General features: G+C 41.3%; 1 protein-coding gene across 1 annotated transcript in view; it reads right to left on the reverse strand.

The window, feature by feature from the left end:
- Nucleotides 1-1,070: 1,070 nt before the first annotated feature.
- The window catches only part of ahr2 (aryl hydrocarbon receptor 2), a 49,860-nt gene continuing 30,659 nt past the window's right edge, over nucleotides 1,071-20,271 (reverse strand). The window contains exons 3-11 of the mRNA XM_028980036.1: nucleotides 13,504-13,625; nucleotides 10,548-10,637; nucleotides 8,341-8,455; nucleotides 8,023-8,162; nucleotides 7,695-7,897; nucleotides 6,781-6,890; nucleotides 6,551-6,692; nucleotides 4,703-6,473; nucleotides 1,071-4,491 (exon numbers count right to left, since the gene is read on the reverse strand). Of these exons, the coding sequence (XP_028835869.1) occupies nucleotides 4,384-4,491; nucleotides 4,703-6,473; nucleotides 6,551-6,692; nucleotides 6,781-6,890; nucleotides 7,695-7,897; nucleotides 8,023-8,162; nucleotides 8,341-8,455; nucleotides 10,548-10,637; nucleotides 13,504-13,625 (2,801 nt within the window). The 3' untranslated portion in view covers nucleotides 1,071-4,383. The remainder of the gene's footprint in view (nucleotides 4,492-4,702; nucleotides 6,474-6,550; nucleotides 6,693-6,780; nucleotides 6,891-7,694; nucleotides 7,898-8,022; nucleotides 8,163-8,340; nucleotides 8,456-10,547; nucleotides 10,638-13,503; nucleotides 13,626-20,271) is intronic.

Consider the following 20,271-nt stretch of genomic DNA (forward strand, 5'->3'; position numbering starts at 1 on the left):
TGCCTTGAGCAAAGCCCCGTCCCCACACAATGCTCCCCGGGCGCCTGTCATGGCTGCCCACTACTCACCAAGGGTGATGGTTAAAAGCAGAGGACACATTTCGTTGTGTCATCGTGTGCTGTGTTTGCTGTGCATTTAAGTACAAGTGACACAACAAAATGCTTTCTAACCATCACCCTTAGTGAGCAGTGGGTAGCCATGACAGGCGTCCGGGGAGCAGTGTTAAGGGATGGTGCTTTGCTCAGTGGCATCTCAGTGGCACCTTGGCGGATTGGGATTCGAACCAGCAACCTTCTGATTACAGGGCTGCTTTCTTACACACTAGGCCACCACTGCCACCACTAATGCTATATTACAAATACAATCACTTTCAATAATAAAAGTTAATTATGTTAATTTATCATAGGAATGAAGGACAAGTAATATGGTACTGGGGGTTTATTTTGGCCATTAAAAACAAGGATGGGTGATGATTACATTGGAAAATGTGAATGGAATTTCTGAAACGCATGAGAAAATAAACTGTCTGGTGAAATGGGTCTTCAGATTTCTGCGAGTAAATGAGCAGTACATTTGCCAGTGGACTTTGTGAGCTATACCCACTGTTTGCCATGTCAAGGCGGGAAATGTCACCAATCACTTTGCCCAGTGATACTTTGGGTGTGGGATGTGCATACATGCATTATTCTTGGAGCAGGAGTTTTCTATGAATATTTATCAGAAGTGCATGTAAAATTTCTGTTAAAAATAAGGCTAATGCACATCATTCTAGTGCATGATACTGGACAATCCCACCACAGTTTTATATGCAGTCACATGGTATATTCCTATATTTGACCTTTTCCTCTCCCTTTTTGTTCCATTTAACTTTTTACTCCATTGCAGCTCCTGTATGAAACAATGAAAAAAAACTTAAATTAAGTTCACATACATCTGCTCATGACAGACTTTTACCTCCTGAGTCATGTTTCGATGTTTCGAATTTCTTCAAATGAGGACACGCGCCCTCTTGTGGACAGAAGAACAACACTCAGCACCCACAGAACTGTTGAAATCCCACAAAAACACAGTGTCATTAAAACCCTTTTAATAAGATGAAGATGAAATATTTATATTGAGAGGCACAATTAACACGGCGATTATTGCTATTGCAAATAAAAGCTAGTATATATATGCTGTATTTTTTGGAAATCTGTCAAAAAGACGTACAGGTTCAAAACTGTGCAGAGAACTTACAAAATCGTATATAATAAGTGAAAGTCATAATAAGGCAAGGTGACACACACACATAGACACACACAGACAAAAAATGCTTACACAGAAACAAAAAATTGTAAATAATACAATTATACTGCATTTAGGAAAGAGACTTGGCCTCACACTAATACCATTACAAGAGCAGAAAAAAAAACATACACAGTAGCAAGTGCTTCCATTGTTCTAAAGCATGCAGAAAACATTTCAATAAGTCGGTCGATTATTATAGCAGAAGATAAGAATACTTTGGAAAGTTGGCACTAGTGCGCTGGCTAACATTTCATAACTAGTCTAGATTGAAGTCGGGCTGAAAGCCACACGGGTTTAAATAGCAGTGAGTGCTCTCAGGGAAAACTAAACTGCCAAGACTGCAGGCCTTTACTAAAGGTCCCTCCTATTCCCACAATTGGCCACCACTTCGCTATGTTCGCTATGAGTCATGTTCCGCAAACCCAACATAGCTCAACTCAGACCAACGCACTCAATTATTACCATTCCACAAACCAGCACTCAGTGACGGCCATGGCCAATAGGAAGCTGCGTTACCACTTCCCTCTTCAGACTAACCAGACAACCAAAAAGCGGCTACGTAAAGCGGCTACGTAAACGTAAAGCGCAAAATGTCTGAAAAATATGTACAAAAATCAATAAGGAAATTGTCGAAAATTCATTTACATTTAGAGGGACATATTTAAATAAATTTTCATAGGTAATTAATTTTATTTGGGATTGTCTTTTATCCAGTACAATGTAGTGGAAGTATTTATATTCAACAACAACAAAAAAACATTAAAAAATAATGTTGCAAAATCCTGTGTGTTTGAAAGGAAACCTTAAGGCACTTTGTTTTTTTTTGTTTTTTTGTTTTTTACAAATGTGGCTCTATAATCCTTTCTTTAAATCACTCACTGTCCATCTCAAAAGCTTTAAAAAGCCCCCATGATGTTTAAAAAAAAAATAGCTGCCGCTTTACATTTCTTTACTGCTCGGGCTCCAACCGAACAAAAAGACCAAAAGATTAAACCAACTGCCAATCCTTTAGATTGCCTTAACTTCAGCCAAGGCCATGTTGGGGCGGAAGAAATTAGAAAAAATGTCCTGAAATCTAAAGATATTAAATTCAATAGTACTGTAAGTCTTTCTGCATTACTTACTCCAGAGAAAGTAGACGCTTAAGCAGATCAAGCGTTTAAAATATGTTTCTATGGACTTTTTAAAATTGTGATTTAAAATATTTATAAAGTTACAAAGCCTGATCTCTCTGCCATGCTTCTGTTGATACAAAGATAAGAAATGTTACATATGTATAACGTATTTACAACATAATAAAAACATTAGACAATCATATTTGCTTACAAATACAAAGGCTACACTCTGGTGAAATGTGAATTTAAGGCACATTAGGTCTGCCAATTTCCCCCTCTGCCCTCAGTGTAAGTCTACTGCCCTGACTTCCTGATTCAAAGTATTCTGAATTTCAGTACAATCATAACAGTGTTCAGAAAGTAGGGCCCTTACACAGGCAAGGGGGGAAAATATCAAACTCCATCTATTTACTCTAAAAAAAACACCAAACTGAATTGTAGAATGAACACACATAATACAACAATAAAAATAGAAAGAATATGATCTTAAGCATGCCAAGAGTATTGATGTCTGCTGGTAGTTGAAGATATGTCTTCTGCATGCTTTAGGTTTTTGGAGCTTTTTTCTTATATTTCTTACTCTAAACACCAAAAGTATTTTAATTTGCGGCTGTGCGATTATGTATGTGTGTTCATGCATGTGGGTATTGTGTGGTTAAATACCAGTAAAAGCACAGAAACAATGACAGCACATTAAGAAAACAAAAATGGCTCATTACATTTTGATAATTTGGATTTCAATGCTTACAAAAAAAAGAAAACTAAGCTGAATTAGTTAAATGGTGTCCTTTATCATAACATTCTGATTAGCATACCACAATATAAAATGTTATATTAATGTTATAACAATCTGAATTAAAGAGGGAATATATCAAAAACTTGTAAGAGCCTGCAGAGCATGATGGGAAAATTGCAACATACATTTGTGGCTCCTTTCTTGCTCATATAAAAAAGTATTTTCTAGATGGAGACATTAGTCTTGTGCGTTAATATGAGAGTGTAACCTCACATAATTAATTTGCATAACTGATTATATAATTCTTTGTTGATGAATTAAATCTTGCAGCATAGTCCAATCTGCCTCAATTGATGATACATAATTTATGTACATACATACATACTAAACACTAAATTCACATATCTGGTGGCACACACTTTATATATTCCGCTGCATGACCAGAATTGGTCAATTTTCCCTCCTGTAATGTGAATGGACTTTAAAGGCCAGATAAAAAATTGTTTGTTTTGTTGCCCAGTGATACTTTGGGTGTGGGATGTATGAGAAAGCCAAGTGTATAGAGTTGTTACAGTTTCTACTTCTGACTGATTTAGCAGTGCTTGCATTTAGCATAAAATTGCCCATCTGGCATTTTGGGTGTAGAGAAATGGGAATCAGCTGTATAAATTCATCATGGTTAACATCTGTGTCCATAAAATCCATAAGTGCGTAGGTAGTTGACAGTGGGGATAATTTGGAGGGACTCCACTCTAAAAAGACACATTCTTCCCTTTTTTCGAGTCTGGGTCCTCCAAATAAATAAAGAGTGTTTTTTTTTCACTTAACCGCCTCATAGGAAACATTATCCATCAGATGAGTCCTTACCCCCTTTAAATGCTTACTTCATTTCAGAGTCCTCAGTCAGTAAGCTGACCTACTGACACATCAATTCACACTCCTTTCCATAATGAAATACAAAAAAAGGAATATACCCCAAAAATAAATATTTCCTTTTGCAACTTCCTGTTATTACTTTTTAAAAACTCTGTCTGTATGAATTGGGCATTAAACACCCAGACAGGGCTCCAGTGAAAGTTCTCTCTCTGTCTTCCATGTTGAAAGGCCTACATACACAGGGTCTCTTAGGTCCATTCACTATCATTTGTATAATTCAAGCTGTAAAGAAAAAGAAGAGCCTGTAGTTCTTTTTTATAGCCGAGTGCTGCTGTCCATTCCTCTGCAGGAATGTCGGAGGATCTGCTTTTAGAAGTCACAGCGGTTGGCCTGGTTGTTATCTGAATAGTAGGTGGTTCCATTAACCAGCAGAGGGAAGTGGAAAGATCCATTTTCCTTGATTGTATGGTTTGGCATCTGTAGGTGTGAAGGACAACAAAATAAAAAATTACAAGAATATATTTGATTATATCTGATATCATTCTTATGTTATGAGAAATATAACATCATAATTAATCTATAATAATCGGTCTTGACAAACATTTAGAAACTATGAAACCAGCACTACAATTAGTAATATTTCAGTCTGAGTAATCTTCTCTGAATGTAATTCTTTACATTTTCTCACCTGAATCTCCCCACTGCATGAGAAGAACTCCTGCTGGGCCAACAGATTTTCTGGTGTTTGAGCGTCTGTCATCTTGTGAGAAACGGAATTCATGCTGGCGTCCTGTGGGATGGCTGATGTTCCATTGACTTCAGGAGGGTTCCCCTTATAAAAGCATGATGATGGTGGTGGGCCATGGTTCAGTATAGTCTTCATATTCTGACACTGTGGAAGTAATGTAGCCTGCCCACTGTGATTGTAGCCCATGCTATTTATTTGAGTGGATGGGGTTTGGTTCTCAAACATGCAACTGTTTTTGGTCAGCTGCTCAGCTTGAGGGACTGCAAAACCCACCGATGGGTCATTTTGAGGCCTGAAGCCAGTCATGAAGCTCTGTGTGCTTGGAGGCACAAATTGTGAGTGTGCATCTCTATGTAAGTCCGTGGTTTGTTTATAACAGCCAGACATATGGTTATGGTCATTCACAAGAGATGTGGGCAGCTGTTGCGGTTGCTGTGGTAGTTGCCATGAATTAATTCTGTGATTCTGACTGTGAAGAGAAAAGTGTCCTTGAAGACAATTTGCGGGTGTTGAATTTAAAGCAATGCTTGGCTGCTTGGTAACTGATTGCACTCCTTGTATGTTGTCTGTTATGTTGGAGTTGAGCACAGGGGACACCCACTGACCCTCCTGGCTTGTGGGCCCAAAAAGCGCTTTCTGGTCCTGAAGGGGTTGTGCTGGGGCGGTCTGGACCTGTCCAAGGTTGTTCTGAGGCCCAGCTGACAGGCGGGTTTGGTGGTGGAGGCCCATGCTGCTTTGCTGTGGATGGTTATTCACAGTCTGTTGAGACGGCAACCTCAACTGGTTCTGTGCCTGAGCGTACTGCCCAGTGAGGGTGGGGTTGAAAGTCTGGATGTTGTTGCGGCTCATAATGTTCTGGTTGCCTAATTCTGGTGTTAGGCCAAAAGGCTGTGCAATCATACTGTTAGCTTGAATCGGCTGTGCCAGTGGGATCTGAGGGCCCATGTGGGTCAACTTCACCATGCCCTGAACTGGGCTTGCCTCCTGATTTGCAAGTCCCATAAAGTTTGCCTGGTCCTGAGTGTTTCTGAGCAATGTAACTTGGCAACGGCCCTGGTTTCCAGGAGCCACCAAGTGGTTTTGCATTTCGACATCAGGAAAACAGTCAGGTACATCTGCAAAGGTACTCTGGCTTGTCTGAGGGTTACTGATCTGCCCAGTTGGTGTCTGAAAGCCATCCTCATTGAATAGATCCTCTACATATGAGAAAATATCATTGGCAAGAATTTCAGTGAGATCCAAGTCACTGTTGCTTGTGTTCATTTTCAGCAATATGTTCTCCCATTCCTTTAACTCCATGTTATCCACATCCGTCTCATCCTGCAGACCATGGCAAATGTCATTGTCTCCTATAATCTGCTGCAGAGTCTCCATTATGTCTTTGACTGTGTCCTCTGGCTTGACACTAGTATTAGAGCTGGCTATTGGATGCTGCCAGGCATGGGTATCTCCAGGTACACTGAACAGAGCATGGCTGTCCATGAAGGCTTGCTCTAGGGAGTTCGGGTTGTTGGACTGATTATACAATGCATGGTCCTGCTTCAGCATGGAACCCAACAGGGAGTCTGGATCCACGTTTTGGTCAGGCATCTTCTTCATGTTAGGTGGTCCCAGAGTAGGCATGGTTTCATAAAGGACGGCTTCTCCAGTGGTAAAGTTGAAAGGAAGCTGCAACTTCCTCTGGCGAAGATGCTCCTCTCCCTCTTCATTTCTATTTAAAATGCAAAGGAACATTTAAAAGTGTATTTTTTAGGCAAATGCAAGAAATAAGGGATTGGTGAACCTTACGTTAATGCTCTCTGGCGTGCCACAATGAATTCTGGCCTTCCAGCCTTGTACACAAGTCTGGCATTGGCCTGGACCCACACCCAGACCCCACCTTTGGTTAGGAGTCTAAAAACCGTGAAGCCACTCTCCCCCGTCTTTATCACTGCAAAACAGAAAGATTCAGGTTTCCAGGGTCAACTGTCCCTTCAGCCAGACATTGAGTTGTCATGGGTGTATTACAAATGGCTTACTTCTTATGTGGTTGTCAGCACAGTACATCATGTCAGCAGCATGGATGAACTGGTATCCTGTGCCACGCATGCACAGTTCAGTCTCAGTGTAGCCCAGAACCACCTTCCCTCTGAAATTTAAGGGATAAATAAGGCGTTAAAATAAGTCTTATTGTAAATCTGCCTTCAATCAGGGTTCTTTCATGTTTTTACAAAAGAATTTCCATGACTTTTCAATTGCTCTGAGGCAAATTTTCATGACAATTTGTTCTCTGAAATTTCTGTGCAAATGTGATAAAAAGTCGAATTTACCAGAAAATTGTTAAACTGAACTTATGACAGTCCTGAAAAGCTTAACTTAAACAACAGTGTTACTTCCTCCAAGTTCGCAGAAGCCTGAGCCGGATTAAAATGGGGCTCTGGCATAGATCATCAGCTGCAATTTACATAACTTTTAAAATGAGACACACGGCTGCAGAGGTGCTGGAATATGGAAGCAATGCATGTAGTACCACATGACGTGGCTCACTATGTAAGGCTAGCAAAGATACTATGGACCTGCGCTAGTTTTAAATGCTGTAGTTGAAAACAGACAAATATTTCTCATTATACATACATGTGTAAATCAATTACTTTTCCATTACTTTGTATGTTTATTTCGTATTCCAAAACCTCTCAAGGCCTGGAAAATTCTCTTTTCAAATTCAAAAGCCTAATCTATGTCAAATCTACTGGTTTCAAAATATTTATAAGTGAGCACTTAATCGGTGGTGTCTTCCTTAGGGCACAAATTAGGCCACTTGCTCTTTTAACAAATGATCTGCACCATGTCACAGATAAGTAATTTGGATTATATAGTGACATTAGCTCTTCAAAACAACTGGCAGCACCACGTTCTTTGTATTTCTTAACAGAGATTGGTGGAATGATCTCACCTTGAGTCAACCCCAGTAGGTGTAAAGTCCAGCTTGTGCTTGGTCTGAAAAATCAGGGTTTTACTCCTGATTTCGAGAATTGATGGTGGCTGGAGAGGTGTGGCAATGACAAAAAGAGCCAGCTGTGGGTGGGCCATGGAGCCATCTTCAGCCAATTTGTTTTGGCCATGAAGGTACTTCAGGCGCCCATGGAAGTTTAAGGCCTGAGGAAAAGGAGAGATAAGTTTAACGTGTTATTGTGTGATATAACTTAACTATTCAAACACATGTGTTCCTGTGTTTTATGCACAACATAAATGTACAAATTGGAAAATGATAAGAAGTTTACCAGAAATCCAGAGGAGTTGTCCAGGAGACACCGGAAACGACAGCAGAATGTCCTCTCCAGGAAAGAAGAATTCTCAGGGGGAATGTGCTGGGGGTTGTAGTTGATGATGTTGGTGGTGATTTCACTGCTGCTTTGCATGACTGCACGTGAAAATATAGACAAACATTTTTTTCGCCATCATAGCATTATGCAGACATTTCTTCAATTTTTGCTGCTGTTTTAAGACCTTGGCACTGTGGCTATTTTGGATTCCATGGACTCTCTGGTCTGTAATTTGAACTTTAAAATAGTTTGATTGAATGTCGGTGGGACACCTACCATCATCCTCTCTGTCACCCTGTGTAGGGTTGAGAGCAAAATGAAGCTGCCGTCTGAACATAGCCCGATCGTCGGTGTGGATCAACTCAAAGACACTTTGGTGGACGACATCAGACTGAAAGGGAGACACACATAAAAAGCGAATTAACCAAAGATATTCTACCATTTTAAAGTTAAAACACTCTGTGTTGTCCTGTGAGATGTGCACAGGGTTCAGAAAAAAATCCAATCATAACAGCTACTGCCCTTTAATGGAGAAATTAATTGTCTGTGTTCTGTCTGATTAGACAGAAATGTGAGAGTGGTGCCCCCTAATGGCAAAATCTGTCTGTCCCAGATTTGTCGGTCTACCCGGAGAACCCTGGAGAAATAAACCTAATTTCTCAGCAGGTATATAATTACTGAGTTGTGTGTGCCAATTACTGTAATGCCTTGGGCCAGAGCCTCCAGCTGAAAGTGGATCCTGAGGAGATCCAGCAATGCTTTCCTGCACCAAGAGCTGCCCTGCAGACCCATCACAGTGCGACTGTCAGCCTTATGTACACATTCACCCACATTTCCTAACAGGATGCAAAGCCCCCCCCCTGGACCACCAAATAAGCAGGTCTGTATTTAAAACCCATGCAAAAGTGTACACAAACATTCTGGACAAATACGTTTGGCCTGTACATAAGCAGCCCATTAATTCTCACACAAGCACAGCCCCAGTACACACAGAAAAGGTGGGTGTGGTGAACTGAAGGAATTGTGCTGGCAACATCAAACACTTATTATCTGGCTTTCAGAGTTGAGTACTTGCGGGCATAGCCCGAGCAGTAGTTTGTTTTAAGGTGAGGCGGACAAGCTTGAATAATGCCACTCCAGCTCTGAATAATGCTTCTCCCTGTACAAGTGTTCAATCTCCTGTTCAAGTGACCTCCACCTTCACCTTTAAGTCAAACACAGCTGTCAAGGGCCACAATGCATAATCTTTGTTTGTCTTTGCATTCTTGCGCTATTAGCTTGCATAAAGACATCTGACCAATCAGCAAATCAGCAGCGAAGGCAAAGGCTGTACCAATCTGTACCAATATAAAATATCATTTAGCAGAATTCACTGAAATGTCTAACATTCTGAAGTAAAAACTCGCAAGATCATCAGCACAAATATAATTGTAAGCATGAGTTTTGAAATGTAATCACTCCACTGAGGTCGACAATACCCAAAAGTATGATTGGAGGAGAAAAAAAAACGTAACTATAGTAACTGTTAAGAATGGAGATGTTTTGTTGCCAATGGGCAGAAGAATGAAGAATATAGATCGGTAGCCCTAAAATCTTGACTTCAAACACAAAATGCAGAGTGTGCCTAAATATCAGGTCCATAGGGTCAAACGTGTCAAGAGATTGGGCAAAAACGACTCTTAAATGAATTTTGCAAGAAAGAATGGTTTTTATTTCATATGATCCAAGCAAGCGCACAGGTTGGTTTTGGGGCCACTGCTTGGAAATATAAAATGATTAGTTGCCGATTCAGGAGATATGCCAGTGAAGGTGTGCAATAAAACCCAGATAATGGTGCCTTTCAGGGCGCTGCAGGCGCTGTGGGTGGTGGAGTAGCGTCTACGTCTACGTCTACTTCTACTCGGTTGCCATGGTGAATGAGGGGCAGGTGAAGAAAATGTAAACAAGCAGCCCACACAGACGTACGGAATCCCATTTTAACCGTTTCTGCTTTGTTTTGGCCAGTGAAAGGAATTCCCTAAAGTGTGTGTTTAAAGTCTAAAGTGTGTGTGGGGCGGTTTGCCTGTGCTTGTTTATGTGAACACAGGGAGTATTTCTGTCTCAATGCGCTTAAAACGTTCTAATGGGATCGGGAAACCCTGCAATAAATAAATACAAAATGCATTTCCCTTCGTACGTCTAGGACGACACTTAATTAGCGAGTGTGGCGGAAAAAGGTGTCTTTAAGAACTACTGCACAATTTCTGTTTCTTCATCTAACGCCGTTGGCCATTTTGGAATAAACAGACAATAAACACTGACAGAAGTTCACATGGAAGTTCACCTGAAAAACAAACTGCCTTTTCGTAACAGTAAACACGAGTCATGAGTAATAGCTGAAGTAATGCCTGAGCAAACTCGAAGCACAAAAAATGCTAATCCAAAGAAAAATGAACCTTGCGTTTGTTGTCACATGTTTTGGGGAAAGACGGTCTGCTGCTTACCTGGTGAAATCCCAGGTAGTCTTGAATAGTAGTAGAGGCATAGAAGACATATCCCTCAGCAGTGATGACCAGAACAAAGCCATTCAGGGCCTGAAGGGAACAAAATTCAACAAGAGCACCAGGTCAAGACATGAAACTCAAATTCACACAAAAAACATATAAAGAGTTTTTGGTAACTTCTAAAGCTGCACTGGATAGAATTCGGCATGCATTTTCTTTCATCTTGAGGACCGACTTGATGTACATGTTGCACAAAAACACAAGATGGTTACATAGATGGTTTAAAAATGTAACATAAATGGGGGGAAATGAATACAGTTGTCGAATACAACGGATTCAAGACAAAAAGGAACTTAGAAGAGAGAAATACAGGGAAGGTGGAAAAAGTACAATGGAGAGACACTAACGTACCAAAGCCACAGCACAAACTGTTCTAAATGTACCACCTACTCATAATAACCAGATATAATATAAAGATAAACAAAAAAACATCCAGGGTTTACTTTGTGTCCTTTGACGGTTGGTTTGCATACTGCATGAACATGCTTGCCCACAAGAAACAGCAATTAACACAATGCTCAGCTTTGTTTTAGCTTGTTTATTAGCATCTGTTCTCCAGTGCCTAGGAAATTCCAAAACTCATGCAAATGATTCAAATGATGTTCTTTCTCACAATTTCCTTAACTTTTACAATGCAGATATTGCTCACTGAATGCATATACAAATATACAGTACAGGCCAAAAGTTTGAACACACCTCCTCATTTAATGTGTTTTCTTTATCTTCATGACCATTTGGTCACTGAAGGCATCAAAACTATGAATTAACACATGAAGTTATGTACTTAACAAAAAGTGGAGACCTGGCCTCCACAATCATCGGACCTGAACCCAATTGAGATGGTTTGGGGTGAACTGGCAAAGGGGCCAACAAGTACTAAACACCTCTGGGAACTCCTTCAAGACTGTTGGAAAAGTATTTCAGGTGACGACCTCTTGAAGCTCATCGAGAGAATGCCAAGAGTGTGCAAAGCAGTTATCAGAGCAAAGGGTGGCTGTTTTGAAGAAACTAGAATATAAAACATTTTCAGTTTTCAGTTATTTCACCTTTTTTTGTTAAGTACATAACTCCACATGTGTTCATTCATAGTTATGAATGTGAGAATCTAGCAATGTAAACAGTCATGAAAATAAAGAAAACACACTGAATGAGAAGATGGGCTATCTATCTATCCATATCTATATCTCTCTCTATAAATATATATATATATATATATATATATATATATATATATATATAGAGAGAGAGAGAGAGAGAGAGAGAGAGAGGAGGGAGAGAGAGAGGGAGAGAGAGAGAGACACATTCTACTGGTCGTCATGTGGCCTTGACTACTGAAATGTCTTCATTACAAGTTTCCAAGAATCCACAGTATGTAACCATTACTGATGGTGCAAAATGTATTGGCATCAATCAACCCCTGGGGGATTATGCTCGCTGAATGCTTATGGTTCTTCATGTAAGATTGATCTGTTTTTGCCTTTGATTCCTGGACAAGTTTCCATCCAACAGAACATGGGCTTGACTCTCTGCTTACTGAGGCTTGGGTGCTATTCCTCACTTGTACGTTGCTTTTTAATTCAATAGAATGTGGCTGCTAGAGCAAATGTCAATGTGTAATAGAGCAAAAAAAAGAAACAATGGAGTGCTGTGGAGAGCTGGAGAAGTCCAAGCTCTCCTAAAATCACCACATAATTATGCAGGGCCTGGGCTACATTTTGAAACATATTATCTTTGGATTGGTAGGATATTATGATAGGATATTATGCTAGGCTTGGTAATATAGCTATACAATATTGTACTCTGTATTTTATTACTTTGTATAATTAGCTGTTTTTATCATTATACCTGTTAAATACACCACAAGAACGTGGTTTTAAGAAATGACTTTTATGAATTTTAGATAATCATGATAAAATTGAGCTATTAGTTTATACTAGAGGCATTATTGTATGAGCAGAGAGATGGCACATTTTTAACAGACAGAGGAGTAATTGTAAATAAGGACGTCTATGACAACGTAATGACATTAGACTGGTCCAAAACCCCCGAGGGACTTTCAGGTTCTCAATGTTCCCTCAGTCAGATGGAAATGTACTAAATATGGTCTAATTTATTTTATTACTAATATCATTTTATTACTCTTGGAATCCCTTAAGTAAGTTAGTACAGCTTTAGTGTCATCCCATCCATATACATATACAGAGTGAGATGAAATATTGTACTCCTGGACCACAGCAGTACTCAGACAAATCAACAGTAAGTGTAAAGGGGGTAGGGGTCCATATATATACACACACACACACACACACACACACACACACACACACACACACACACACACACACACACACACACCACAAGAACGTGGTGTGTGTGTGTGTGTGTGTGTGTGTATATATATATATATATATATATAGAGAGAGAGAGAGAGAGAGAGAGGGATAAAGGAGAAAGTTGTTGTCTAAAAAAACGATAAAATTAATTGATGTTTGCTACAGAAAAATATCTATTGTTGAAGGATGACTATGGCGATCATGGCTGCAGAGTTGGACAGCTGGAAGCCTTTGTTCCCTGCGCTCCCAGCTAAGGAACTCCTTAGCCCCAGTCAAACCAGCATGGTCATAAATCAACAGGGCCCTGGCCCATTGTGGAGAGTGGGTTTCAGTGGTGTTGAAACACAGTGTGTGTGGTGGGTGTGAATAGTGCGATTTACTGGATGAGATGTTTATCTGGTACCGCTGCACCCGCATGATAGGCAGACACAAAACAACCCAAGACAGGCTGAAGGATGCCATTATCTTGAGTGAAATGAGGTGAACAGCACACACACACACACAAACAGAAGGGACCCATACAAAGCTCTGGAACAGGGGTTTATGTCGAATGTTTACTCTACCTGGAGAAGCAGGTCTCCCTCTGTGAAGCTGACCCCATCTAAGCTGCTGACCATCTGACCATTTCCCCCAAACGTGTTCTGACGGTCCCCTGGCCACCCTGCACTGGTCTTCTTCATAGTGGCTGCAACAGACAGAAGAACAACATGGTTTATGTAGAAATATGTGGTAAGAGCCTATTGTTCATTTTCATGCAAACAACAAACAACATTTGGGCCCTCGCCTCCCCCACACACAATACTTCAGTCAGGCAAATGTTTGCCTTGTTAAGTGAAATAAGATTTATAAGATCGAGCAAATCATAAGTAATGTTCTTTCCCTCGTTCTGCTCCATAACCATTAATTTATTTACTCTGTTCCCCTACGAAAGCCAGACAGCCAAGGCTTATGGGTGATTTAGTGCATGTACACACACACACACACACACACAAACACACACACATCATACACTGAAATTTGAGACACATTTCTCCAACTCCAGATGTCCAGAGGCCTCTCTATTTTTTGCATCAAAGCCTCCTAAAAAGCTTCAGTGCGGATGAGGAAACAAACCCAACTGTAGTTAAATATAATAACACACCAAAGATCTTTAATGACCATAAAATGAGCTTCATTCTAACAACTATGTTCAGGGCTTTTAGTCGTGGCTTTATGCGGCTGCAACACATGCAGAATGTGTCCGAAAGACAGCGGATATTGTGTGAAAACGTTCTGTTAAACTTGTGCAAGAAAGAAAGTGGCCACATCCCTTAAACCTCAATTGCTTGCTTTCGCCTCTCCAACCCAAGCAGTTCGGGGTGTCAAGGCACCAATCACTAGTACCAACCTTCAATGTGAAAACCCGCAGCAAAGTCCTAAATGAGCCCGCAAAAGCAACAGCAGTGCGGACGCCATATTACTCCAATGTGCGATAGACTCAAAGAACCCTGACCGACGAAAGCAAAGCCAAGGCCGACACCTATCGTGTTCCACCGCCGCGCAGCACCTGAAAAGGGGATAAGGTTTCAGTCCAGCTGCACATGCTGAAGCGCTGAACAAGTGCGGCCTTGTTCCTCTCGCCTTCAACAAACGGTCGCTGTGTGCGCTCAGACTTCTGACGGGAGGCCTTCACCCTGCATCATAAATCAAGACACCCCAGCTTTTTTTCGGTGCCTGGGTGAGGCAGGGATTGGACAGGAGGTGACATACTGGCATACGGGTTTACTTCGCCGATTGCACGACTAGTGCGAAAGAAATGTGTTTTTCAGTAGATTTCCGATTTGCAAGACCCAGTGACACCTTGGGAGTGGCTTTGCACGCTGACAGTTCAGCCTCTAACTAACTGGACATCCAGAACAAGCGTTTGGCCAGCCAGCCAATCGCCGTGTGACTGTTGGGACCTGAAGTAATGCAACACGCAGGGTGGAGTCTGTTTCCCCAGAAACCAACACAGAAATTTAGCACTATTTCTGGAACCTTCCCGGCTTATCAAGAGAGAGAGAAAAGTCACTTCTAGCACCAAACCCAAAATATCTCCCCACAAGACACAGATGTTTTGCTATTTCATTCAGTAGACTAGCTAAACCAGCAGTCAAAACTAAAAAGACTATGGCCTATTGATATGACTGTATAAAGTGTTGTGTGCTCTGCAGAGGCAAGAAAATGTGAAATTAAGTGAGTGAGATCAGAAGCAGGGCCGATGAATATATGTTTTATTTTTTTATTTTGAGCAAAGGATCATGGGAAAGTGAGCAAGGGTTAGCCTCTGACACCACACCATAGGTCTCTCTCTCCCTTGGTGCTCTGATGAGGAAGGCAGACTGTCTTGTTCTTGGCAGGACGAGTATTTGCTTCAGAAGTCTAATCAGAAGAAGGGGAGAAACCCAAAAGCTGCAATGATGGAGTCAAAATGTCTATAAATGAAAGGGGGGGCTTCCCTTTGCCAAATCTTAGTAGATCAGTCCAGAAGTTTCCATGATTTCTTCAGCAGCTGCTCTTATTTTTTTTTTTAGAATGTCCCCAGAGTCTGTTATTAAGAGTCATGAAAATTAATGGACAGTGTCTATCATTTTCTCATAATATCAACCTTTCCCTTGGCTTCATCAATGCCAGAGTCAGCGACTGGATCTTCTGAAATGTTCCACTTCAGTGTGTTTCCAAGCCTTTCTGTGCGGTGCCATTTGCCATACCAAAAAAAACGAGACCTAGAAAATGGTGAAGCGATCAGATTTCTAACAATTTCGATGATTACAATGAGAATCGTATAATGATGCCAAACAAAATCAAATATCAAATGTAACTGCACTGATATAACAAAAAGGCCAAACTGCCATAATCATCAGATCATCTGGAGTGGGATTTGTGCCGTCTAACAAATTATTGCCATTTAGTCTGCCGTTAAAAGGGGGTCTGGAAATGCGGCGGTGCATGGGGTGACTTCTTCCCCTAAATGTTGCTCCTCACCATGTTGTGTCACACCACTAATCAGCGCTGGTGTCCAGGCTGCTGTTATGCCCCAGGGGGTGGCCTTGCTCTTCCTGTTAAGACTCCACAGCTCCAGACCTCAGCCACTTGGGAAAGCACAGTGTGGCTGAGCAGATAGGACATATTGAGGAAAGGCTATCTGGATCCTGATGGTAATTATGAAAACTCAATCGGAAGGAGAGCCAGAGGGTCTGACAATGAAAAGAGAACCCCAGGACATCATTACAGAGGGGCATTCTGGGATACGTGCAGCAGGTAGATGTGTGCGTACGTGCCTTTGCGTGTGTTGTGAGCAGACGGCAGGTTTCTGTAAATCCCGTAATGAGGCTGCAGATGTTGTCTCTGCACATGGCCCAGACCCACATGGGCGTTCAGCGTGCACACCGAACTCGGCTACAGGCGCTCTTCAGCTCTGGGCTACATATCAAAGACACCCTCGCCACATGAGATGGTCCCTGAGTGTGTGCCGAGCAAATACGTGTGATATCTAATCCAGTCAGAGTGGAAAATGCGAGAGGCTCTCCAACGCAACTAAAGGAAAATGTCAGTGTGTTATGATTAAGAAAGAGAGTCATCCTTAATGTTGTATGAACTGAACATTCAGAGCACAGTTTTGTGAAAAAACTCAATCCGACTGAAGCTCCTGAGAGGGACGGGGGGACTAAAGATGCACCCTATACATCTTGTTCAAAACCATGCATCTTAATAATGTGTTAATACAGCCTACACAATATTATTTGATTATTTCTAATGTTTCTAGTAATGCATTTTTGAAAAAGCAGTATATAATTTATTTTAAATATAATAAGATTTTTAAAATCTGGTGGGTGGCACCAGAGTTCTTGCTTGTATTATGAATTTAAGGTTGAATAATTAACACTAAACACTGTCAGTCTAAATATTAAAGCACCCCGGCACAGCGGCACATTCAATTAATTTATTTTGTGTTTTAAAGCCAAAATTTGCCAAAAGCCATGTAGATGACACAGTAAAAAACAATGCGGACATCTTCCCTGATATTGCACAGTGCCAATGTTATGGAAACATTTGTTCAAAGTGACAAGTTGCTGCCCCCAGATCACAGCAAGGTAAGGCGAGCTGATCTCCACCGTAGCAAAGGGCCACGTCCCCTGTCTGTTTACAGGCTCCTCGCTTCAGTTTAGGATCACCAGTCAAGAAGTGAAATAGATAAAATGCATCCTGTCACACAGTGGCGGAAGCAGGCTCAAACGTTCTCAGCAGTTCTGCATGTGTGTCTGTGTCTGTGTCTGTGTGTGTGTGTGTGTGTGTGTGTGGGAGTTCGAGACACTGCTGTCCAAGCAAAAGACCTCCAACCCCGAACACATGCTGCTCTACTACACCACAGCAGCACTTACAAATGCTTTACTTGCTTCAGTAAACACGTATATACAGGGAGTAGTGTACACACAAACACACAGACTGGTTGGGCCCGCGTTGGGGAAACAGCTGGACCAAGGTTGAGAGTGCATTAACAAAGCTGTTCCATCTCTGACCCCCGAGCCCGGTCGCTGAGACCCCCCCGTCCCCACCCACTGCAGAACACACAACAAGCTGCTGCCTTTTCCTACTGATACTACCCAGACAGGGCAACGAGACATGATTCATCACAGACAGACAGACAGACAGAGAAGGAGAGAGAGAGAGAGAGAGAGAGAGAGAGAGACAGAAGCACATGAGCAGCAGTGAAAGAGCCTGTGTGAAAAGTGGGAGGCGGGGGAAAGAGCGACGCAGGAAAAGGGCGGGCAGGCCCTTGTTTGGCCTGGTGGTTAATGGCCATCGCGTGCAGAGGAAGACTGCAGCCTTGACAGCACCTGAACCCCATTAGCTAACAAACGGGACCACTTTCCAGCATTTTCAGACTTGGTTCTATTCCCCCGCCGCGCTTTGCTCGCCCTCCCCCACTTTCTTTAAGCGTAATGAAGTTCATAAATTTCTCGATATAAAAAAAGGACCCTCTGGCAGCTAAGGTGGGTGGACCGATCAAAACCAGCAGCCGTAACAAGAGTTTTACTGTATCAAAAATTAGATTCAGGCCAATCGTAGGCATTGGTAGTAGCCTAGTGGGTAACACACACTCTCTGGATAAGCGTGTCTGCTAAATGCCATTAAAATAAATAAATACAAATCCTCCTTGGCCTTGTGTGCATGTGCGTATTCACATAACCAAACAAATTTTTAGAAATATATGTTTGCTCTGAAGTTCTGAGGAATTGTAGTTTAATGCCATTCTAAAGCTGTGCTGTACTGAACTGAATTCACACCCGGTCCTATTCCATCAAAAAACCAAGAATCTCCCCTGAAGAAATTGTGGTGATAATGAACAATCCTGAGATTTAATAGGTTTGCTTTTTTGTTTGATAACTACAGTGAATATGCAATATACTTTTATTCACTTGGGTCTGGATCCAGGAAATGGCATGTGTTCTAGAGAACAAACCCCAATCCTCTTTACTGGACGAAAGCTAGATGACGATAGATGAATCATCTTTACATTTACATTTACAGCATTTTTCAGATGCCCTTATCCAGAGCGACTTACAATCAGTAGTTACAGGGACAGGGACCCACTAGGCTACTACCACCCATCTATCCAAGTGCATTGTCGTACATGTAGCTACACTACAGGCTGGAAGTTTTCGCCCACCCTAAAATGTATAGAAAAGGCAATACATTGTTTTCTTTGCAAATATTAATATATAATAAATATATTAATTAGTGGTGGGCCGTTATTGGCGTTAACGTGCTGCGTTAACGTGAGACTCTTATCGGGCGATAAAAAAAATATCGGCGTTAATCTATTCACAAAGTTGGGTTGGGAGCTGGGTCTATACTACACAAGCTATGATGACTTGATATTTTAGCGCGGATGTATACCTAGCCGAATTGCACTGTAGGGGGCGAGAACGAGTCTTCGAACGGTGAAATTACCACCTCAAACGTGACGTGGTAACATGGATGCAGCTATGAAGCCGCCGTGTTTGCTTCAGGGAAAATTTATTTTTAAGAAGCTTCCCAATGGAAACCTTGACAAGACTAAGGTTGTTTGCACCTTGTGCAAAGCCAAATTAGTTTACTGTAGGAGTTCTTCCAGTCTCAAGTACCACCTAAACGCAGAATTCAAATGAGCCATTTTAATCTAGATTAATCTAGATTAATTCCAAGATTACAGTGAGATTAATCTAATTAAAAAATTAATCTATGCCCAACGCTAATATTAATATTTTCATTATATATTTAATAAATAATATATTTATTCATTTGTTCGGCTGACCTAAATGTACATCCTACTACAGTTTCATAAAGAGAAGCTATGACAAAATAATGAGGTATTTCATACATGAAATACATTCTCACACATCCTTCTACATGAATGTTTTAACAGTAAAAACTACTTCAAAAGCCCTGACCAACATTGACCGTAAATCTGCTTCTATGCAAAACAAGTTCCATGGGACCCTCTTGTCCAGAACGAGCACACAGGACATTGCATTTAAATGTCAAATGAACCTCCGGTAGGTAACAAGCTTCCTTGATCCTTCACTCTTTTCATTTCTGTGTTGTCCCTGTTTTTTATTGCTCTCACAGTGCAAGCCTGTTATGGTTTGCAGCCAATCACAACACTGAAACATTGTGCACATATGCATCATAACTCATCTGTCAGTCTTTAATACTTGGTTCTCTTTGTTCCTTTTTCATTGCATGAGCAGTAATAAAGCACACAACGGCTGCCTATATATAGCACTTGGGTCAGATCTCTGTATTGACATATACACACAGCCAGCTAATGAAAGCTGGAACCTCCCGTTTTTCTGATGTTTGTTTTCATCAGCTCGTGTGTCTGACACGGTGTTAGATGCTGTTGTCTGCCACAGGCAAATCTGTCAGCTGGAGGGGAATTCAAATATTCATAAAAGTCTTTTGCACACGTACTCCATTACGAAAAATGTGCCTTTCACAAAACATTTGCGCAGGCAGTTCTTCAGTGTCAATCAAAAGCGACAGCATAAAAGCATAAACGTAGCCGAAAGGAGTAAACGGGGGGTATCCAGTTTTCTACAGAAACTCCCTATTTAGATTACTAATTAGAAGACTGATGAAGATGAAGATCATTGCCCAAAAAGCCGCTGTGCCACCCGGTCTAGATACGACTGTAGGCTCCCGGTGCAAAATAAACAGTTTCTGCTCCAGTCCACACACACACTCCACTATGTCTGGCCATTCCTTCAAAAGCCCCACTGTCTGCTCTTGCGACAACAAATTACATGGATGCCACTGTACTTTAACAG

Source organism: Denticeps clupeoides, chromosome 5 (genome assembly GCF_900700375.1).
Source record: "Denticeps clupeoides chromosome 5, fDenClu1.1, whole genome shotgun sequence".
In the NCBI taxonomy this organism is placed as follows: Eukaryota; Metazoa; Chordata; class Actinopteri; order Clupeiformes; family Denticipitidae; genus Denticeps; species Denticeps clupeoides.